The sequence below is a fragment of the Lolium perenne genome, chromosome 2 (assembly GCF_019359855.2).
Source record: "Lolium perenne isolate Kyuss_39 chromosome 2, Kyuss_2.0, whole genome shotgun sequence".
NCBI classification, from domain to species: Eukaryota; Viridiplantae; Streptophyta; class Magnoliopsida; order Poales; family Poaceae; genus Lolium; species Lolium perenne.
In genome coordinates this window covers 218,484,274-218,508,073 of record NC_067245.2, presented here as the reverse complement: position 1 = coordinate 218,508,073, position 23,800 = coordinate 218,484,274, and the positions used below count along the sequence as shown (strand labels likewise).

The 23,800-nt window shown below is 46.9% G+C and overlaps 1 protein-coding gene across 5 annotated transcripts; it reads right to left on the bottom strand.

Moving 5' to 3' along the window:
• Positions 1 to 18,897: 18,897 nt before the first annotated feature.
• On the bottom strand, positions 18,898 to 21,965 carry LOC127334898 (putative disease resistance protein RGA4). Of its 5 annotated transcripts, XM_051361447.2 has the most exons (3): positions 20,832 to 21,965; positions 20,730 to 20,750; positions 18,898 to 20,611 (listed from the first exon to the last, which is right to left on the bottom strand). In XM_051361447.2, the coding sequence occupies exon 3, from the start codon at positions 20,445 to 20,447 to the stop codon at positions 19,173 to 19,175; it is 1,275 nt and encodes a 424-aa protein (XP_051217407.1). In that variant the 5' UTR covers positions 20,448 to 20,611; positions 20,730 to 20,750; positions 20,832 to 21,965; the 3' UTR covers positions 18,898 to 19,172. The 5 variants fall into 5 exon arrangements, with proteins under 5 accessions (XP_051217407.1, XP_051217406.1, XP_051217405.1 ...); XM_051361446.2 differs by having other exon boundaries at positions 18,898 to 20,163; positions 20,269 to 21,965; XM_051361445.2 differs by having other exon boundaries at positions 20,730 to 21,965.
• Between the last annotated feature and the right edge of the window lie 1,835 nt (positions 21,966 to 23,800).

Here is a 23,800-nt window from a genome sequence, read left to right as displayed (position 1 = left end):
AAGAATTCATGATGGCTCCGATGAGTATCCATTTGATATTTGCGCTTCACCAAATATTGTCCAAGATCAAGCACATGAGGATGAGCAATCTCAAGAAATTGAGGAAGCTCAAATTCAAGGTCAAGACGGGGACCCAAATGATCAAGTTGATCAAGTGACACCTCCAAGGCCAAGAAGAACCAAGGAGGAGATCGAGGCTCGTCGTTTAGCAAGAAGAGATAGGACCCTTGAAATTCGTGGACACACTCATGACAAGGTCCTTGGTGATGTTCGAGCAAAATTCTCCACAAGAAGGCAATTGGCTAACTTTAGCAATCATCATGCTTATATCTCCGTAGTGGAACCCAAGAAAGTGTTTGAAGCCCTTGAAGATTCAGATTGGGTGGAAGCTATGCACGAGGAACTCAACAACTTCAAGCGCAACAAAGTGTGGACCTTAGTAAAGAAGCCAAAGGAGTGCCGCAATGTTATAGGCACTAAATGGATATTCAAGAACAAGCAAGATGAGTTTGGAAATATTGTGAGGAATAAGGCAAGATTGGTGGCTCAAGGTTTCTCTCAAGTTGAAGGAATTGACTTTGGAGAGACCTATGCTCCCGTGGCTCGTCTTGAGTCCATCCGTATCCTTCTTGCTTATGCATCGCATCATAACTTTAAGTTACAACAAATGGATGTGAAAAGTGCATTTCTTAATGGTCCTTTGCATGAAGAGGTTTATGTTAAGCAACCCCCGGGGTTCGAGGATCTCAACTTTCCTAACCATGTCTACAAGCTTGATAAAGCACTTTATGGTCTCAAACAAGCTCCTAGAGCTTGGTACGAGCACCTTAAAGAATTATTGGTAGACCGTGGGTTTGATGTTGGGTTAATCGATCCCACTCTTTTTACTAAGAGGGTCAATGGGGAGCTTTTCGTTTGCCAACTATATGTTGATGATATTATCTTTGGCTCTACTAACAAAGCTTTCAATGATGAATTTTCAAAGCTTATGACCGATAGGTTTGAGATGTCTATGATGGGAGAGATGAAGTTTTTCCTTGGTTTTGAGATCAAGCAATTGAGAGAAGGAACCTTCATCAATCAAGCAAAATATCTCCAAGACATGCTCAAGAGGTTCAAGATGACCGAGTTGAAGGGTGTGGCCACTCCTATGGTTACCAAATGTCATCTTGCACTAGATCCCAATGGTAAAGAGGTGGATCAAAAGGTATATCGCTCCATGATTGGATCCTTGCTTTACCTTTGTGCATCTAGACCGGACATAGTGTTGAGTGTTGGTGTGTGTGCAAGGTATCAAGCTTCTCCTAAGGAGAGTCACATGATGGCTCTCAAAAGAATCTTTCGATATTTGGTTGATACCCCGAGATATGGTATTTGGTACCCCAAAGGCTCAAGTTTTATTCTCAATGGATATACCGATGCGGATTGGGCGGGTGACAAGGATGATAGGAAATCAACTTCCGGGGCTTGCCAATTCCTTGGTAGGTCCTTGGTGTGTTGGTCTTCTAAGAAGCAAAATTGCATATCTCTCTCCACCGCTGAAGCCGAATATGTTGCCGCCGCAAGTGGATGCACTCAATTGTTATGGATGAGGCAAACTTTAAAGGAATACGGTGTCATTTGTGACAAAGTGCCTCTATTATGTGACAATGAAAGTGCCATCAAGATTGTCTATAATCCGGTGCAACATTCAAGAACGAAGCATATTGAGATCCGGAATCATTTCATTAGGGATCATGTTGCCCGTGGTGATATTGAGCTTATCTATGTTCCTACCAAAGATCAACTTGCCGATATATTCACGAAGCCTCTTGATGAAGCAAGGTTCTCTTATTTGAGGAATGAGCTAAATATCATTGATTCAAGGAGTCTAGCTTGACCATCTTGCAAACACACCTTTGTCTCAAAACTTTATTTGGTTTAGATGTGGGCATGGAAATAGGGGGAGTGCGGTTTAAATTATTGAGCTATCCCTCCCCCCATAATGCCAACATTAAGAAACCATTCTCTTAATATCATGTTGATATGTGAGCTTCAATGATGAGTAGTGGCTTGGACCCAAGATATATCTTCGCGGTGTCATGTCACATCACTCATATATGGTGGCCTAGGCCACCACACTCTTCTTTGTGAAGAGTTGGAGTTATTTGGATTTTATCGCCTTTTATTTGACAACTCCATGTTCTTATGGGAAATCACTCTAGTTTGGCCTTATTTGCTCATATCTTGCAAACTTGAGTGATCATGTACCATTAACAGTTTGAGTCTTCTAAACCTAAGCCTACACTCATCTATAAGCCATTTCCATCTTGCTCATTTGTCATGGTTGATAAAAACTTGGAGTTTGAGGTTTCTCGGTCGGATGATCTAGGTTGCTCCATCTTATTGGTAAATATGCATCTTATATGTGAGGTGATAGTCTATTGCACCACATATGGGTCCGCAAATAACCAACTAAAGATAGGCGGGATTGACGGTGTTCTGAAATCTTCCAGAACACCGGATAATCCGGCCCCCTGGTGACCCGGAAAATCCGGCCCGGCCGGATTATCCGCCCTAAACTAGGGCCGAATTATCCGGCCTGGGCTGATCTTGAAAGGGCTGAGGTCGAGGCCGCGGGGGGGAAACGGTTCAGACCACCCCCCCACGCGCCTCTTGATGGCGTGTAACTCACATGTTCGTTGGGAACCCCAAGAGGAAGGTATGATGCGCACAGCAGCAAGTTTTCCCTCAGAAAGAAACCAAGGTTTATCGAACCAGGAGGAGCCAAGAAGCACGTTGAAGGTTGATGGCGGCGGGATGTAGTGCGGCGCAACACCAGGGATTCCGGCGCCAACATGGAACCTGCACAACACAACCAAAGTACTTTGCCCCAACGAAACAGTGAGGTTGTCAATCTCACCGGCTTGCTGTAACAAAGGATTAACCGTATTGTGTGGAAGATGATTGTTTGCAGAAAACAGTAGAACAAGTATTGCAGTAGATTGTATTTCAGTATAGAGAATTGGACCGGGGTCCACAGTTCACTAGAGGTGTCTCTCCCATAAGATAAACAGCATGTTGGTTGAACAAATTACAGTTGGGCAATTGACAAATAAAGAGGGCATGACCATGCACATACATATTATGATGAGTATAGTGAGATTTAATTGGGCATTACGACAAAGTACATAGACCGCCATCCAACTGCATCTATGCCTAAAAAGTCCACCTTCAGGTTATCATCCGACCCCCCTCCAGTATTAAGTTGCAAAGCAACAGACAATTGCATTAAGTATGGTGCGTAATGTAATCAACAACTACATCCTTAGACATAGCATCAATGTTTTATCCCTAGTGGCAACAGCACAACACAACCTTAGAACTTTCTGTCACTGTCCCAGGTGTCAATGCAGGCATGAACCCACTATCGAGCATAAATACTCCCTCTTGGAGTTACAAGCATCTACTTGGCCAGAGCATCTACTAGTAACAGAGAGCATGCAAGATCATAAACAACACATAGACATAACTTTGATAATCAACATAACAAGTATTCTCTATTCATCGGATCCCAACAAACGCAACATATAGAATTACAGATAGATGATCTTGATCATGTTAGGCAGCTCACAAGATCCGACAATGAAGCACAATGGGGAGAAGACAACCATCTAGCTACTGCTATGGACCCATAGTCCAGGGGTAGACTACTCACACATCACTCCGGAGGCGACCATGGCGGCGTAGAGTCCTCCGGGAGATGATTCCCCTCTCCGGCAGGGTGCCGGAGGCGATCTCCTGGATCCCCCGAGATGGGATCGGCGGCGGCGGCGTCTCTGGAAGGTTTTCCGTATCGTGGCTCTCGGTACTAGGGGTTTCGCAACGGAGGCTTTAAGTAGGCGGAAGGGCAGGTCAGGAGGCGGCACGAGGGCCCCACACCACAGGGCCGCGCGGCCAAGGGGGGGCCGCGCCGCCCTAGGGTGTGGCCCCCTCGTGGCCCCTCTTCGTCTCCTCTTCGGACTTCTGGAAGCTTCGTGGCAAAATAGGACCCTGGGCATTGATTTCGTCCAATTCCGAGAATATTTCGTTACTAGGATTTCTGAAACCAAAAACAGCAGTAAAAACAAAGAATCGGCACTTCGGCATCTTGTTAATAGGTTAGTTCCAGAAAATGCACGAATATGACATAAAGTGTGCATAAAACATGTAGATAACATCAATAATGTGGCATGGAACATAAGAAATTATCGATACGTCGGAGACGTATCAGCATCCCCAAGCTTAGTTCTGCTCGTCCCGAGCAGGTAAAACGATAACACAGATAATTTCTGGAGTGACATGCCATCATAACCTTGATCATACTATTTGTAAAGCATATGTAGTGAATGCAGCGATCAAAACAATGTATATGACATGAGTAAACAAGTGAATCATAAAGCAAAGACTTTTCATGAATAGCACTTCAAGACAAGCATCAATAAGTCTTGCATAAGAGTTAACTCATAAAGCAATAATTCAAAGTAAAAGCATTGAAGCAACACAAAGGAAGATTAAGTTTCAGCGGTTGCTTTCAACTTATAACATGTATATCTCATGGATATTGTCAACATAGAGTAATATAATAAGTGCAATAAGCAAATATGTAGGAATCAATGCACAGTTCACACAAGTGTTTGCTTCTTGAGATGGAGAGAAATAGGTGAACTGACTCAACAATAAAAGTAAAAGAATGGTCCTCCATAGAGGAAAAGCATCGATTGCTATATTTGTGCTAGATCTTTGATTTTGAAAACATGAAACAATTTTGTCAACGGTAGTAATAAAGCATATGTATCATGTAAATTATATCTTACAAGTTGCAAGCCTCATGCATAGTGTACTAATAGTGCCCGCACCTTGTCCTAATTAGCTTGGACTACCGGATCATCGCAATGCACATGTTTTAACCAAGTGTCACAAAGGGGTACCTCTATGCCGCCTGTACAAAGGTCTAAGGAGAAAGCTCGCATTGGATTTCTCGCTATTGATTATTCTCAACTTAGACATCCATACCGGGACAACATAGACAACAGATAATGGACTCCTCTTTTATGCATAAGCATGTGGCAACAATTAATAATTTTCTCATATGAGATTGAGGATATTGTCCAAAACTGAAACTTCCACCATGGATCATGGCTTTAGTTAGCGGCCCAATGTTCTTCTCTAACAATATGCATGCTTAACCATAAGGTGGTAGATCTCTCTTACTTCAGACAAGACGAACATGCATAGCAACTCACATGAAATTCAACAAAGAATAGTTGATGGCGTCCCCAGTGAACATGGTTATCGCACAACAAGCAACTTAATAAGAGATAAAGTGCATAAGTGCATATTCAATACCACAATAGTTTTTAAGCTATTTGTCCCATGAGCTATATATTGCAAAGGTGAATGATGGAATTTTAAAGGTAGCACTCAAGCAATTTACTTTGGAATGGCGGAAAATACCATGTAGTAGGTAGGTATGGTGGACACAAATGGCATAGTGGTTGGCTCAAGTATTTTGGATGCATGAGAAGTATTCCCTCTCGATACAAGGTTTAGGCTAGCAAGGCTTATTTGAAACAAACACAAGGATGAACCGGTGCAGCAAAACTCACATAAAAGACATATTGAAAACATTATAAGACTCTACACCGTCTTCCTTGTTGTTCAAACTCAATACTAGAAATTATCTAGACCTTAGAGAAACCAAATATGCAAACCAAATTTTAGCATGCTCTATGTATTTCTTCATTAATGGGTGCAAAGCATATGATGCAAGAGCTTAAACATGAGCACAACAATTGCCAAGTATCACATTACCCAAGACATTAATAGCAATTACTACATGTATCATTTTCCAATTCCAACCATATAACAATTTAACGAAGAAGAAACTTCGCCATGAATACTATGAGTAGAAACTAAGGACATACTTGTCCATATGCTACAGTGGAGCGTGTCTCTCTCCCATAAAGTGAATGCTAGGATCCATTTTATTCAAACAAAACAAAAAAAACAAAAACAAACCGACGCTCCAAGAAAAGCACATAAGATGTGATGGAATAAAAATATAGTTTCAGGGGAGGAACCTGATAATGTTGTCGATGAAGAAGGGGATGCCTTGGGCATCCCCAAGCTTAGACGCTTGAGTCTTCTTGATATATGCAGGGGTGAACCACCGGGGCATCCCCAAGCTTAGAGCTTTCACTCTCCTTGATCATGTTGCATCATACTCCTCTCTTGATCCTTGAAAACTTCCTCCACACCAAACTTAGAACAACTCATTAGAGGGTTAGTGACAATAAAAATTAACATGTTCAGAGGTGACACAATCATTCTTAACACTTCTGGACATTGCATAAAGCTACTGGACATTAATGGATCAAAGAAATTCATCCAACATAGCAAAAGAGGCAATGCGAAATAAAAGGCAGAATCTGTCAAAAACAGAACAGTTCGTATTGACGAATTTTATTAGGCCACCAGACTTGCTCAAATGAAAATTCTCAAATTGAATGAAAGTTGCGTACATATCTGAGGATCATGCACGTAAATTGGCTTAATTTTCTGAGCTACCTACAGGGAGGTAGACCCAGATTCGTGACAGCAAAGAAATCTGGAACTGCGCAGTAATCCAAATCTAGTACTTACTTTTCTATCAACGGCTTTACTTGGCACAACAAAACACTAAACTAAGATAAGGAGAGGTTGCTACAGTAGTAAACAACTTCCAAGACCCAAAATAAAAACAAAGTACTGTAGGTAAAAATATGGGTTGTCTCCCATAAGCGCTTTTCTTTAACGCCTTTCAGCTAGGCGCAGAAAGTGTGTATCAAGTATTATCAAGAGACGAAGTGTCAACATCATAATTTGTTCTCATAATAGAATCAAAAGGTAACTTCATTCTCTTTCTAGGGAAGTGTTCCATACCTTTCTTGAGAGGAAATTGATATTTTATATTACCTTCCTTCATATCAATGATAGCACCAACAGTTCGAAGAAAAGGTCTTCCCAATATAATGGGACAAGATGCATTGCATTCAATATCCAAGACAACAAAATCAACGGGGACAAGGTTATTATTAACGGTAACGCGAACATTATCAACTTTCCCCAAAAGTTTCTTTGTAGAATGATCAGCAAGATTAACATCCAAATAACAATTTTTCAATGGTGGCAAGTCAAGCATATTATAAATTTTCTTAGGCATAACAGAAATACTTGCACCAAGATCACATAAAGCATTAGAATCAAAATCTTTAACCTTCATCTTAATGATGGGCTCCCAACCATCCTCTAGCTTTCTAGGAATAGAGGCTTCGCGCTCTAGTTTCTCTTCTCTAGCTTTTATGAGAGCATTTGTAATATGTTGCGTGAAAGCCAAATTTATAGCACTAGTATTAGGACTTTTAGCAAGTTTTTGCAAGAACTTTATAACTTCAGAGATGTGGCAATCATCAAAATTCAAACCATTATAATCTAAAGCAATGGGATCATCATCCCCAATGTTGAAAAAAATTTCAGCAGTTTTATCACAGGCAGCTTTCAAAGTAGCTTTAGCAGCTTTCAGTGCTTTCTCGCGCTTTGCATTAGAAGTGGAAACATTGCTAACACCAATTCTTTTATTATTATTAGTAGGAGGTGCAGCAACATGTGTAGCATTAGCATTACTAGTGGTGGTAATAGTCCAAACTTTAGCTACATTCTTCTCTTTAGCTAGTTTTTCATTTTCTTCTCTATCCCACCTAGCACGCAGTTCAGCCATAATAGACATAATAGCATCAATCTTATCACTCAAGGAAGAGGTTTCTTCGACAGAATTTACCTTCTTACCTTGTGGAGCTCTTTCCGTGTGCCATTCAGAGTAGTTGATCATCATATTATCAAGAAGCTTTGTTGCTTCACCAAGAGTGATGGACATAAAGGTACCTCCAGCAGCTGAATCCAATAAATTCTGCGAAGAAAAATTTAGTCCTGCATAGAAGGTTTGGATGATCATCCAAGTAGTCAGTCCATGGGTTGGGCAATTTTTAACCAGAGATTTCATTCTTTCCCAAGCTTGAGCAACATGTTCAGTATCTAATTGTTTAAAATTCATTATGCTACTCCTCAAAGATATAATTTTAGCAGGGGGATAATATCTACCAATAAAAGCATCCTTGCATTTAGTCCATGAATCAATACTATTCTTAGGCAGAGATAGCAACCAATCTTTAGCTCTTCCTCTTAATGAGAAAGGGAACAATTTTAATTTTATAATGTCACCATCTACATCTTTATATTTTTGCATTTCACATAGTTCAACAAAATTATTGAGATGGGCAGCAAGATCATCGTAACTAACACTGTAAAATTGCTCTCGCATAACAAGATTCAAGAAAGCAGGTTTAATTTCAAAGAATTCTGCTGTAGTAGCAGGTGGAGCAATAGGTGTGCATAAGAAATCATTATTATTTGTGGTTGTGAAGTCACACAACTTAGTATTTTCAGGGTTGGCCATTTTAGCAACAAAGAAATAAAGCAAACTAGATAAAGTAAATGCAATTAACTAATTATTTTTTTTTTTTTTCATATAGCGAACAATAATGAAAATAAATTAAAACTACCAACTAATTTTTTTGTATTTTGATTTAGTGCAGCAAACAAAGTAGTAAATAAAACTAAGCAAGACAAAAACAAAGTAAAGAGATTGAGAAGTGGAGACTCCCTTGCAGCGTGTCTTGATCTCCCGGCAACGGCGCCTTAAAAAGAGCTTGATGGCGTGTAACTCACACGTTCGTTGGGAACCCCAAGAGGAAGGTATGATGCGCACAGCAGCAAGTTTTCCCTCGTAAAGAAACCAAGGTTTATCGAACCAGGAGGAGCCAAGAAGCACGTTGAAGGTTGATGGCGGCGGATGTAGTGCGGCGCAACACTGTGGATTCCGCGCCAACGTGGAACCCGCACAACACAACCAAAGTACTTTGCCCCAACGAAACAGTGAGGTTGTCAATCTCACCGGCTTGCTGTAACAAAGGATTAACCGTATTGTGTGGAAGATGATTGTTTGCAGAAAACAAGAGAACAAGTATTGCAGAGATTGTATTTCAAGATAGAGAATTGGACCGGGTCCACAGTTCACTAGAGGTGTCTCTCCCATAAGATAAACAAGCATGTTGGGTGAACAAATTACAGCTTGGGCAATTGACAAATAAAGAGGGCATGACCCTGCACATACATATTATGATGAGTATAGTGAGATTTAATTGGGCATTACGACAAAGTACATAGACCGCCATCCAACTGCATCTATGCCTAAAAAGTCCACCTTCAGGTTATCATCCGAACCCCTCCGGTATTAAGTTGCAAAGCAACAGACAATTGCATTAAGTATGGTGCGTAATGTAATCAACAACTACATCCTTAGACATAGCATCAATGTTTTATCCCTAGTGGCAACAAGACAACACAACCTTAGAACTTTCACATCGTCCTGTGTGTCAATGCGTGTGCATGAACCCACTATCGAGCATAAATACTCCCTCTTGGAGTTACAAGCATCTACTTGGCCAGAGCATCTACTAGTAACGGAGAGCATGCAAGATCATAAACAACACATAGACATAACTTTGATAATCAACATAACAATTATTCTCTATTCATCGGATCCCAACAAACGCAACATATAGAATTACAGATAGATGATCTTGATCATGTTAGGCAGCTCACAAGATCCGACAATGAAGCACAATGGGGAGAAGACAACCATCTAGCTACTGCTATGGACCCATAGTCCAGGGGTAGACTACTCACACATCACTCCGGAGGCGACCATGGCGGCGTAGAGTCCTCCGGGAGATGATTCCCCTCTCCGGCAGGGTGCCGGAGGCGATCTCCTGGATCCCCCGAGATGGGATCGGCGGCGGCGGCGTCTCTGGAAGGTTTTCCGTATCGTGGCTCTCGGTCCTGGGGGTTTCGCAACGGAGGCTTTAAGTAGGCGGAAGGGCAGGTCAGGAGGCGGCACGAGGGCCCCACACCACAGGGCCGCGCGGCCAAGGGGGGGGCCGCGCCGCCCTAGGGTGTGGCCCCCTCGTGGCCCCTCTTCGTCTCCTCTTCGGACTTCTGGAAGCTTCGTGGCAAAATAGGACCCTGGGCGTTGATTTCGTCCAATTCCGAGAATATTTCGTTACTAGGATTTCTGAAACCAAAAACAGCAGAAAACAAAGAATCGGCACTTCGGCATCTTGTTAATAGGTTAGTTCCAGAAAATGCACGAATATGACATAAAGTGTGCATAAAACATGTAGATAACATCAATAATGTGGCATGGAACATAAGAAATTATCGATACGTCGGAGACGTATCACCTCTCTCTCCTCTCTCTCCCCTCAAGATCGCCGGAGCTTCCCCTCCTCGCCGGAGTCGCCCCGTCCACTCCCTCCCGGAGTTTTTGGGTGGATCGGGTGCCCCTCCCTCCTAGCTACCTCCTCCTCCAAGCAGCTTTCGCAATGGAAGCGGGTATGACTCACAATCCCTAACCCTAGGTGTTGTGATTTGTATGTGCTATTTTCTTGGTGGATTTGGTGTCTAGTTGTTCCAAATTGCTTGTAGTGTACTCCTCTTGCATGCTATAAGGCCGATCTGTTCCAAGACAAGTTGTTGATTGCAAAATCTGCTAGATTCGCAGGGCCGGATTATCCGGCCCCCGCGAGGACCGGATTATCCGGGGTGGCCGGATTATCCGCCCCCTTGGGGCACCGGATTATCCGGCCTGGAGCTTCATCGCCACCGCAGTTTTGATACAATCTATCTTGTTTTAGACTTGTACCAGCTTTTAGTATGTTTCTAGAGTGCATTACTGTATCATACATGACTTATGAGCATTATCTTCTCTTTGCTATCCATCTTTGCTATTCACAGGTCGTACTTCTCGGGGTACTTCTCGGAGACGCCCAAGGTCTGATCGGTCAAGTGATGAGTTCGTGCCCAACGCTCCTCGCAAGTCAACCTCATCTAGGCACAAGAACAAGGCATCAAGGGAAAACTACAAGGCCATGGACCCTATTTCTTATTCTGCTATCCGCATGAAGAACTGGTATGAAGACCTCCCAAGGGATGAAGAGACAGAGGGCAGGAAATTCTGGTGCATGGAACAGGAGTTCATCTATAAGGATATCTATGAGCCCATGAAGAAAGTACGTCCCATGCAAGCTATCGATGTGGAAGTTCTGGCAGTCAACGATCACTTTGCAGATGCCATCTGGGTGGCCGGTAGGATGGGCTTGAAGGATTTGATGAAGATTCGATGTGACTATAGTCCAGAGTTGGTGAAGCAGTTCTTTGCCACCTTGGCCATCCAGAAAGATGATGACCGTACTATGGAATGGATGTCTGGCTCCACTCACTGTACTGCCACCTTGCGCCGTTTTGCTGCTATTCTTGGAGTTCCTGCAGAAGGAGGCCGCCGTCTCCATGGACCTCAGAAGACAGATAAGAATGCACTGTTTGACCTCTATACATCTGCTGGAAAAGTGGGAGAGACCAAGGGGCTGCTTGGCATTTATAGTCAGTTACTCAGGTTCTTTCGGTCCACCATCGCTCCTAGTGGTGGTAACAATGATGCTCTCCGGGGAACTCTTGTGGATCTCATGTACCTCAGCTTTCGGTGTGCTCGTGATGAGAATGAGGAACGTAACTACACTATTGATATCATGGACTACCTCTTCCATGAGATTCATGATGCCATGGTCTCCCGCACCACTATACCTTATGCGCCCTACATCCAGCTCCTCATCAACAACACTGCGGGCGTGAGTGGTGAAGACTTGAGCGGGTACCCTATGATGAATCACTCTGTCAAGAAGGCCTACAAGCTTAAGCCTGTCTCTTCTGCTGTACCTCCACCTGACTCCTTCATGGGTGCTGCTCGTTCTAGTGGATTTGCTCCTGCTCGCCATCCTGACCTCCCTGCTATGAAGAAACAAGTGAACAGGCTCAGTTGGTTTCAGCGTTACATCCTTTGCATGAACATTGAGATCCATAAGGAGAACTTTGCGGCCAGCCGGGAGCGGGCTGAGATTAAGCATACTCAGGCGGTTATTCTGCACAAGCTCAGTGGTGAGCAAGGACCCCCTCCTCAGCCTCCAGCTCACCCAGGTTACAGTGGGTGGCATTCTGCACAGGTTCCGTGGAGTGATCTTGATAGTTGCATTCAGAGGTCCAGTCTCACTCGCCGTTCTCCGGATGCACCTGACTCTGATGAAGAAGCAGAAGAAGAAGAAGAAGAAGAAGAAGAAGAAGAGGCGCAAGAGTCCGATGATGATGATGCCTCCGAGTGATCCCCATGGGGCGAGTAGCATCGCGCTTGTCCCCTTTTTGGCGTCTCGATGCCAAAGGGGGAGAAGCGTTCTATTAGGAACTCTCTCGGGGATTTGCATGTTTTGGGCACAAGCATATGCGTTTATCATTCCTTTATTGCTTCCGTTCCCTCTTATTTGAACTATTTGCTTTGGTTGTGGTCCGTTTAAAACTATGTGCTATGTGGTGTGAGACATTGTTATGGTTTTCGGATTTCTATATGTTGAGATCAAGACTATTATATTATGTGTGATGCTATATCTTCGTATCATATATCTACACATGGGTATGATTTCTAGCACCATATCTCAACTTCATATATGTATATGTCTCTTGTTAGAGCTCATGATGGATACCTCTTGTGTTGAGGCACCTTGCTCCTATGTGTAGTGTATTTGTATTCAAATGCAAATTACTTATATGCACACATGTAGGGGGAGTGCCTCTATGTTTTTGCCATCATGCTTGTCTCTATAATGATTCTCTTGCAAATCCGTATATTGTCATCAAACACCAAAAAGGGGGAGATTGAAAGAACATCTCTCATATTATGTTTTGAGTGTTTGATGTCAATGTATGTGATACACTAATGGCTGTTTAAGTGATACAGGAATTACATAGATACATTTGTATGTGTGTTGGATGTGGTCAGTGTTGCCAAAAAGCAGTTGCAAAAATAATCATCAGGCCGGATAATCCGGGCCGGATATTTCCAAAATATCCGGCCCCCAGAATTTCGGCTAAGGACTTGAGAAAATGCAGCTCAGTATAGGGGCCGGACATTTGCCCGGATATTGTCCCGGTTTTGTACCAGGGCCGGATTATCCGGGCCGGATATTTCAAGAATATCCGGCCCCCTCGAAAATGGCTAAGGACCTGAAGAATTGCTTCTCAGACTAGGGGCCGGACATTTGCCCGGACATTGTCATGGTTTTGTACCTGGAGGCCGGATTATCCGGGGGGGCGGATTATCCGGCCCTTACTTAGGGCGGATTATCCGGCCCCCCGAAATGCTCAACGGCTGGATTTTGGGGAGGGGTATTTATACCCCTCTTCTTCTTCCTTACCTCTTTGCTCAATCATTGCACAAGAAATCTGCCAAGCTTCATCACCATTAGAGCCACCTCAAGAAACACAAGATTTGCAAGATCTCCTTCCTCCCCCAACCAAAGCTCTTGATCTTTGGAGATTCGAAGGAGAAGCCACCGATCTACATCCTCACCGAAGCGATTTTCATTTCCCCCTCATTTGTTTGAGGGATCTCATGCTAGTGTTCCTATTTGGTTCCCTAGTTGATTTGTGTTGATGTGTTGTTGTTGATTGTTGTATTGTTACAGATTTGGGAGCCTCCAATTCGGTTGTGGATGTGTGCCCCAAGAACCTTGTAAAGGCCCGGTTTCTGCCTCGAGGAAATCCCTTAGTGGAAGTGGGCTAGGCCTTCGTGGCGTTGCTCACAGGAGATCTGAGTGAAGCTTTCGTGGCTGTTGGTTTGGCTTGCGTAGCAACCACACTCCTCCAAACGTAGACGTACCTTCTTGCAAAGGAAGGGAACTACGGGAATCATCTCCGTGTCATCGCGTGCTCCACTCTCGGTTACCTCTATCCCAATCTATCTCCTATATATTGCGTAGCTATATCTTGCTTAGTTGATAATCTTGTCATATAGGTAAATTCACTTAGTTGCATATCTAGAGAATTTACCTTTGTGTCAAGCCTAAATTGAAAAAGAACTAAAAATTGGTTAGCACCTATTCACCCCCCCCCCCTCTAGGTGCGGCATACGATCCTTTCACTAAAGCAACAAGAGCATCACCGCCCACAAAACCATTGTGTTCTACTCGTGCAACAGATCTATGCATAGACATGGCTCTGATACCACTGATGGGGTTCGTAGCATAGAAAACAAAAAATTTCCTACCGCAAGACGAATAAATCCAAGATCCAATCTAGGAAAAGCCAAGATCTAATCTATGAAGATCGAAGCAACGAGATGCATGTGAGACTAACCCTCGAAGATTTCCAAAGCCTACGAGATTAGATCTCGTTGTTGATGTAGTCGATCATCCTGTGCTGCAATCCGGCAGCACTTCCGTACTCGGTCGCGCGTACGGTGTCGATGAAGCCCCTTCCTCTCCCCGTTCCAGCGGGCAGCGGAGGTGTGGTAGATCTACACGGAATCCCAGCAGCACGACGGCGTGGTGGTGGTGGTGGAGGAGAAAAACTGCAGGGCTTCGCCAAGCCGGAACAGCACTATGGAGGAGAGAGGGGGCGGCCAGAGCTAGGTCTGAAGGGGTGAACGCCCCCTGCCCCCTCCCCTCTTTTTATAGGGGGGGAGGTCGGTTTGGGTGGCCCCCCAATGCCCCAAACCCATCTAGGGCAGCGGCCAAAGGGGGGAGGGGGAATTCTTCCCCCCCAAGTTGATCCCCCTAGGGTTTTGGGGAAAACCCTAGGGTTGGCCGGCCTGGGCCTTGAGGGGCATGTGCCCCTGGCCCATTAGGCTAGGGTGCATCCCCTCGGCCCATGCTAGGCCTCCTAGGGTCGTGGGCCCACTGGTGGGACCCCCGGAACCTTCTAGAACCTTCTCGGTCTTTCACCGGAAAAATCCCGAACTTTTCCGAAACCTAGAAATCAACTTTCCTTATATGAATCTTATTCTCCGGACCATTCCGGACCTCCTCGTGATGTCCTGGATCCCATCCGAGACTCCGAACAAACTTCGGTCTCCATCTCATATTCCGAATCTACTTATGCGACATCGAACCTTAAGCGCGTCACCCTACGGTTCGCGAACTATGCAGACATGGTCGAGACTCCTCTCCGAGCAATAACCAATAGTGGGATCTGGAGATCCATAATGGCTCCCACATATTCAACGATGACTTAGTGATCGATTGAACCATTTACATACGATGCCGATTCCCTTTGTCACGCGATATTTTACTTGTCCGAGGTTCGATCATCGGTATCTCCATACCTTGTTCAACCTCGTTACCGACAAGTACTCTTTACTCGTACCGTGGTATGTGATCTCTTATGAACCATTCATATGCTTGCAAGCTAATCAGATGACATTCCACCGAGAGGGCCCAGAGTATATCTATCCGTCATCAGGATGGACAAATCCCACTATTGATCCATATGCCTCAACTCACACTTTCCAAATACTTAATCCCATCTTTATAACCACCCATTTACGCAATGGCGTTTGATGTAATCAAAGTACCCTTCCGGTGTAAGTGATTTACATGATCTCATGGTCGAAGGACTAAGGCAACTATGTATCGAAAGCTTATAGCAAATTGAACTTAATGACTTGATCTTATGCTACGCTCATTTGGGTGTGTGTCCATTATATCATTCACCTAATGACATAATCTTGTTATTAATAACATCCAATGTTCATGATCACGAAACCATGATCATCCATTAATCAACAAGCTAGTTATACAAGAGGCTTACTAGGGACTCCTTGTTGTTTACATAACACACATGTACCAATGTTTCGGTTGATACAATTATAGCATGGGATGTAAACATTTATCATGAACACTAAGATATAATAATAACTAATTTATTATTGCCTCTTGGGCATATCTCCAACACCCTCGACCTTCATCAAGAAGGAGCCGGCGTCTTCGTCGACACTGACCTTTGTCAAGAAGGAGCCGGCATCTCCACCGTCGGCCAGAGGGCGCAGGAGCGGCGCCCTCATCATCCGCGACCAACCTTCCTCTCCGCAGCACGGGCGGAAGAGGAAGTCGTCGAAGAAGGAGGCCGCCGCCGCCAACCAGCTCGTCGAGGGGGAGGCCAAGAGCGCGGAGGACGCCGTGTTGGAGGAGGCGATCGCCAGGTCGCTGCAGGAACCTGGTGCCCGCCGACAACAGCCTCCCCATCGACGCCGCGCTGGAGTGGTCCAGGCGGGACTGGGAGCGCCAGGAGGCGGAGCAGCAGCGGCGGCTGCTGGACCTAGCTGCCGCGCGATGAATCACCGCCTCGGCAAGGAACGGCGTGCCCAGGAACGCACCGCTGATAAAACTGGAGGAGAGCAGCGACGACGACCTATACCGGCCGACGCCGCCACGCGCCGGCGACACTGGCCAGGGTTCCAACTAATGGCACGAGGCACCACCGCCCGAGGACGCCGGGAACTCCAACGACGACGACGACGGCGGTGACTACACGGCCTTCTACCGCCATTTCGGCATGTGGAAGGCCGCTTTTAGTTTAAGTTTTAGTTTGCCTAACGCCGAATTCAAATATATGTACGAATTCAGCCTATTTATGTACGAACTCGCCTATATATGTTAAATACCATTAAATTTCACTTATGTTTGAATGAGTTTTGCCCAATTCTGTCTGAATTCGACGTATTTTGTCAAAAACTTACATCCATTCTGGACTCGCCGCTGGGAAAAATGGACTCCCCGGAGCTAAAATTACATCCATCTGGCAATAAATAGCGTCGGATTTGGGCGTAGAGAGCCCAACGGCTGAGATGCTCTAAGTGTATTGTAGCACATACAAAAGACCTCCCCTTTTATGGCAGATGCAATGACAGCGGAAGTTTATGCTTTACGTGAACCATTGAACAGTATACTAGGGGTGTGTTTGGTAGCCTGGGCCAACCCAGATATTCTCACCTCAACCTAGCCCAACCAACTATTTCTTATTTGTAATCTCAAAAAGAAAAAAAAAAACTATTTCTTATTTGTTAGCCTGAGTCGATCTATCTCAGCAGTGCCGACCTCATACGGAAAAGGCCTCTCAGCCAGGCTGAGTTGAGAAGCTCAAATCGAGCTTCACAACTCGCCCAGGCTGAGTGCATCCCGCAAAACACTGTAGCGTTGCCCCGCGCCCCCCAGACCCGCAGCCCCACGTCTTTCTCTCTCTCATTTTTCCCCCAACTTCCTCTCCCATCCTCCCGCGCCCCACCCTCTCCCCCCGTCGGCCGAGCAGCAGCAAGAAAGCACGCCGCCGCCTCCCTCCCGTCTTCCTCTTCCTCCACCTCCCTCCCGTCTTCCTCTCCCTGCGCCGCCAACCGCCGCCGGGGCGTGCTGCCTCGATGCGCCTCCACGCCCGCATAAACGACGCGCAGCCTCGATACATCACCAGGATGTGCTGCATCGGCGATGCGCCGCCAGGGCATGCTGCGTCGATGAATCGATGCGCCTTCACGCGCAGCTCCGGCCAGCCGCCAGGCGCAGCTCCGGCCAGCCGTCACGTCGGCCGAGCAGCACCAAGAGATCATGCCGCAGCCTCCCTCCTATCTTCATCTCCCTGCGCCGCCAACCGTCGCTGGGATGTGCTGCCTCGACGCGCCTCCACGCCCGCAGCTCCGGCCAGCCGCTAGGGGCAGCTCCAGCCAGCAGCCAGGGGCAGCTCCAGCCAGCCGCCAGGGGCAGCTCCGGCCAGCCTCACCAAGAAAGGACTTGATTGCTTTTTGTTATTCTGCTTAAGGACCTTTGTGTAAAAAATCGGACTCAGCACGTACCAATGTATACAACCTGTACCAAACAACTTCTCTACTCAAAATCTCTCAACCAGGCCGGGCTAACAAACAAGCTACAAAATCTGACTTGGACATGTATGAGGTCACCATGTATGAGGGGAGATAGTTACTCTGAGGTGGCCCTAATTTGGAGACCGTGGAAGCGGTGAAAGATGGTGGCTTTACACTTTACAGCGACTGCTGCTGTTGCAATTTTGTATGACTGTAATATGCTTTACGAAGGTTGAAATTTGAATGTTTTCAGATTTTGAAAATTGTTCGCTTGAAAATCGTTTGGTTTTGAATTTTTTGTTTAGTATTTGTATAGATTTTGATTTTTTTTCGTTTTGAATTTGTATGGATTTGGAAACCTGAAACTATGCAACTCACGTACGAAATAGACAGGGAGAAGCGACATAATAAATGGGTCTGGCCTAGTTTAAATTCCTTTATCCTCCCGCTTAAAGCGGAGAATAGGCCCTCCCTGGCATGGATATAGTGCCGTACATAAAATGGACGAAATTTATCATATGTATAGCAAACTCGGATTGCGCTAAAAAAAAGTAAACTCAGATGCCCTCAAGAAAAAAAAAGCAAACTCGGATGGCCTGTTTTACTTCTTCTCACGACTATGGATGGTTCGAAAATGTCGTACTACCTCTGACCATAATTAGATGTCGAAAGTTTAAATAAATTTATATATATCTAGACACTATAATGTATGGATACATCTAAATTTAGACAAATATTTGACATCTTTTTTATGGATGGAGGAAGTACATAAGATAGGCAAGCTCGGATGGCCTGGTTTACTTCTTCTCACGACTATGGATGGTTCGAAAATGTCGTCGTACACAGATCTACAAAAACTATCGTACGTCTAGCATCACTGCATACACAGGCCTAATATTGGTCACACTTGGACCGGGGAAACACACAGTTCAGCTTAAAAACAGCATCCAAACGAGCTCTAATCTTTTGTTTGGCTCCTCCTACATGCAAGAATCTGTGGCAGTTGATGTGCTTGCCAGAAAGTATGATAGTGCAATTGTACCTGGAAATAAGTGTGCATCCGTAGAAATTATAGTATATATTTTTCTATTACATTTTCCTTTGAAAAGGAGGCAAAGCCTCCTATAGCTGCATCAATTGATGCACACAACTATTTTATTGTACTAATTTTTTTATGGGTTCACCTAAAAAGAAGGTAAAATGGTATACACCCATACCCCATCTCCGAAAAACAGGATTACAATCAACAATTATAAGTAGCTGATCCTAGGCAAACCCGTTGAACAATTCCCCATTACATTAGGGTGTGAGTATTGTTACAAGGCTAGAAAGGCACCCCTCGACGCTTCCGTCGTGACAGGGTAGTACCTCCAAGCATACCTTGAGCACAAGGTGAAACAAAGTGATGAAATGAAGTATAAGGCGGTAACCTTGATTCCCATGTCAACTGACCGGACTCCACTTTTCTCCCAGCCCCAGGATCTATCAACAGTTCATGAAATGTAACCTTTGATGGTTTCTTCTTCATGGGAACATCATCTGTGATGCCCCAGACGAGGCGAAGCGGACAGGAGGAGTGCAAAACAAGGTCCGTGACAGCTATTTCATGACCTCTCTCGAGAAGTAACTTGGGGTGTTCACCAAACATGGACAAGTTTCTCTCCACTACCCTTCTAAGCCTGGTCAGTATGCAGAGCCAGAAACAAACATTCAGATCTCTTCTTATCACGTCCGCAAGCAGATTTGCAGTGACCAGCGACCAATCTGACTGCAGCTCCCTCGCAAACTCGTCCGCGATCCGTACTAGCCGCGGGTATTCCAGCTGGTTCGCGCTCCCAAATGTGAGCGTCTTGAAGAGGTAGCTGAACTCCTCGTATGACAGAGGATTCAGAAATATTGGCTTCACAGTTCCAAACTTCTCTGAATTCTTATACCGGCTTAGGATAACCACTTTGCTTCTACTATCCAAGCTTGCCAGAGCCGAGTAAAACCTGGACCAATCCTTCTCACCCAGATCCGAAACAAACTCGATGATTAGCAGTGTCGTCTTCTCTGCAACAAGAGTTGAGTGGTCTGTCATGGTCAACAGATCAGATTCACGCAGATGCAAGATCACAGGGAAGCGCGATCTAACCCTCTCGTCGTTGCACACATGTGCGACTAGCGTCTTCTTCCCAACTCCAAGAGCACCGATGATGGGGAGAACAGCCGGTGGAGAGCGATGGTCGTGCTGCAGCAGGAACTTGGACAACAATTGCTTCTCGGTATGGCGGCCGAACATGAAGTTCTCCATGTAAAGATAGGCATCGTATGGTCTACGAACCATGCGATCGCACCCACCCAGAATCAAAACAAACTCCCTCAGATTACCAACAATACTTTCTAAGCTTTCCAGTGCACCCTGAAGCTCGAGAAGGTACCTGGCCTGGTTCTTTCGAGCATTGGCATGGACTGCGCGGGAACGTTTTGGACAGACAGATGAGTTGCTAACCTCCACCTCCAGGGTACTATCCTCCTCGAGGGACCTGTAACTGGCGGCCCCTAGCGCCCAGTAGCCTCGGTACATAGCGCTCGCCAGCATCTTGAGCTGCGCGAGCATGCCCGAGTTGGTGATGTACCGCCCGTCCGCCTCCTCGACGACAGTGCAAGCTCTCAGGAGCAGCAGTTGCAGCTTCTCAAGCTGCTTATCTTCCGAGTATGCCTGGCTCGAGTGGTACTTGTTGCTGAGGAAGGAGATGAATCGGCTCAAGAGTTCACCTGCTACTGCAGACATGGCAAGCTCCATCTTGAATTTAATTTCTCCAATGGAAAGAGTAGTGGTAAAATTACGGTGTCCAGGAGTGGGGAAGAGACGGGTGTTGCCCAGGGATTGCCAATATACCTGATGTTGCTCTGAGATTGACTGCATTGATAACAGTGAAAGTCACACGCCGAGAAATTAACATTGCCAGTTGTGGTGCAAACTACTCCACCTTATGCTTACCATTCCACGGTGATTTGGACTGGTTACCCACGTTGCTCCTCACCTTGTACTTCACCGTGGCAAGATGTTTCTGAATGAACTCCTCTGTATCTTCCTTCTTTCTTAACCTCACTTAATAGAGCTATTTGAGCCAGAGACGGTTGCATGTGTGCTACAGCCGACCTTGTGAGCCTATTGCAGTAGCAGTTTGCTTCAGATGATAGATCAGATAATAGAAATAAGGTGCAGAAAAATTGGCCACTCTGTCAGCGGCTCAGCGCTGAGTAACAGGCCAAAGTTAAAATGTAGCCTGAAGATTCAAGTCTTCTATTGTTCAGCAAGTCTCCAAGTTGAAATTTCTAAATTTGGCAGGTGCACGCGTCACGCGAGTCAAGAAAACATGAGAAAATTGCAAAAAAACAAAAAAAAGATACCACAACAATTCAAGGCTTTGCCACGGGTTTTCATTTTTCCACAATTTGCCACCGGTTTTCATTAAATTTGGCCTACCTGTCATTACCTTCACACAAAATTTACCTCGGGGGCATTCTGTCGAGCACCTCATGTGCACGTTCTCCGCTGGTGATTGAGCTGGCCGTGGCCGCCATGGAGGAGCTCGTCCTTCGCTCTGGATCCCTCCCTCACACGACGGTGCCTATAACGGAGCGGACGTGGGGGACGGAGCTCAATGGCGTCGACGAAATGGTCGCCGGCGTCGATTTATGCGGCGGCCAGCTTCGGTCAATGGCGAGGTCGGCGACTCCGTAGCGCCCGCACGGTGGTGGCCTAGATGCTGGTTCCGCGCCATCTGCATCTCCGACGACGGCCACCCCGTGGTTTGGCGTCCACGGGCGCCTCCACACGCTCACCGTCGTGGCCAGCACGACGGGTGCAAACGCCCACAATGGCATGGCGTCGACGTTGGCGAGCTCGAACGCACGCCAGCGCGCTCCGGCGGCTGTACCCTCCACCCTCGCCGAAGATCGTGGCGAGCGCTCCCCGCACAGCCTGTCGTACACGAGCTCCCATGGCACCAGTCCGCCGTGAGTTCCAGAGACACCTCGCCCAAGGTGCGCCTGTCGCCGGAGATGCAAATGGCCACCGGTGTGCTCTCAGGCTCGGCCTCCGGCCAGATTGGTCAATGCGGTGGGGGAGCACGTAATCCCTCCGTTTCTAGATATAAATAGATTTTTAAGAAAAGTTTCTAAAATATAAGGTATATTGCTTTAGGCAACCTGTTTTGATATTTTTTTAAAAATTTGTTTGTGTTTCTTTATCTTTTGAAAACTCCACTATTTTCTCATGTCAATTGTTCATGATCCATTCAGCTAAAATCTTGTGCAAGTTTTCTTCCACATGTGTTTCTTAATTTCCGTATCAAAAAACATATACCTTATATTTAGAAACGGAGCGAGTATAACACACATGCTAAATTAGGGACGTCAGGATTGGGTGCGGGCGCTTAGAGCATGTCTAACAGGCCCCGTATAACCCGCCCACCCCGTAAAATTCCGGCGGGATACGGGGTAGGCGCGATTTGGGCCGTCTAGCAGGCCCCGTATTTGGGCCGGTCCGTTTCGACGGAATACGGGGCCCAGGAAATCGGCCCCACCGCCCCCTACTTATACTGGGCGCAGGTGCAAGTGAGGGGTTAACCCCTCACTCGCAACCCTAGCTCCGCCGTGCGCCGCCGCCTCCTCCTCCTGCTCCGGCGAGCAATTAGTCGCTCCCCCGCGCCGCATTCCACCCGCCGCCACCTGCATGGACTCCCGCCGCCGTAGTACCGCCTCGCCGGCGAGCGGATCGAAGCGATCCCGCTCGCCGGACACCGTGGAGGAGGCGTGGCGGCTCAAGTGCAAGAGATCCGCCGCCGGGAGCCGCCGTGCGGCGTGCCGGTACGCCGGCGCGCTGTACGTGCAGGATTCGCTCCGGGAGTACGCCGCGGGTGGGCGGTGGTACCGGCAAGACCCGCCGCTCAAGCCGATGAGCGGCGAAGCCTTCGAGAAGTGGCTCGCCGAGTGGCAGCGCGACCGCGCGTCCAAGGCGGCATGGGCGGCGACCATCGGCAGCACCAGCGGCGGAGGAAGCGGAGGCGGCGAGGAGGAAGAGGAGGCGGCAGAGGAGGAGGCGGCCTTCCGGCGTGCGGTGGCCGAATCCGAGGCGGATGCCGCCGAGAAAGCTCGGGCGGAGGCAGAGGAGGAGGCGGCGGCCATCGCCGCCGTCTGGGAGTTCGAGGCGCGGGAGGCGCAAGAGGCGCAGGAGGAGGCGGCCTCCATCGCCTTCATCCCCTACGTCATCCTTGACGAGTAGATGTAGGTTAGATGTAGTATGATCCGTAGTATGATCGGAATGTATGTATGATCCGTAGTATGATCAATGAAGATGAACTTCCCGAGGTTTTTATTTTTGAAAATACGGGGCGAAATACGGGGTCTACTGGACGGAATGGCTCTTCCATTAGCAGTTTTTCGATACGGGGCGAAATGCGAGCGTTATACGGGGCATCGAAATACGGGGCCTGTTAGACATGCTCTTAGAGCATCTCCAACAGGAACGGTAAAAGTCGACCGCCGATTTGCCGCGCGAACCTCCAGCGGACGCGCGAAAAAGCTGCACGCGCTAATTTTTTTGCCGCGAGCGCGCTTGCGCCATCCTACGCGCCAAAACCTGCCACGCCGACTGCCGCGCGCGCTATAAGACGCCATGTGCGTGCACCCAACCGTCCGGAATATTCACCGCCTGCGTGTCGCGTCGCCGCCCCCGCCTTGCTCCGCGTCGTCGCTCCGCCTCCCACCTCGCTCCGCGCCGCCGCTACGCCTCGCGACGAGATGCCGCCTCGCCGCCGCTCGAGCTCCGGCTACCACGGCGTCCGCACGCGACCGGGCGACACATTCTACGCCGAGATACGCAGCGGCGACGAGCGCATCGGGCCCGGGACGTTCGAGATGGTGCACGGGGCGGCGCGCGCCTACGACGCGGTCGCCTGGCGC

Coding starts and splice junctions, on each gene's coding strand:
- LOC127334898 (XM_051361442.2), bottom strand. CDS start 20,756: ATGCAGTCAATCTCAGAGCAACATCAGGTATATTGGCAATCCCTGGGC.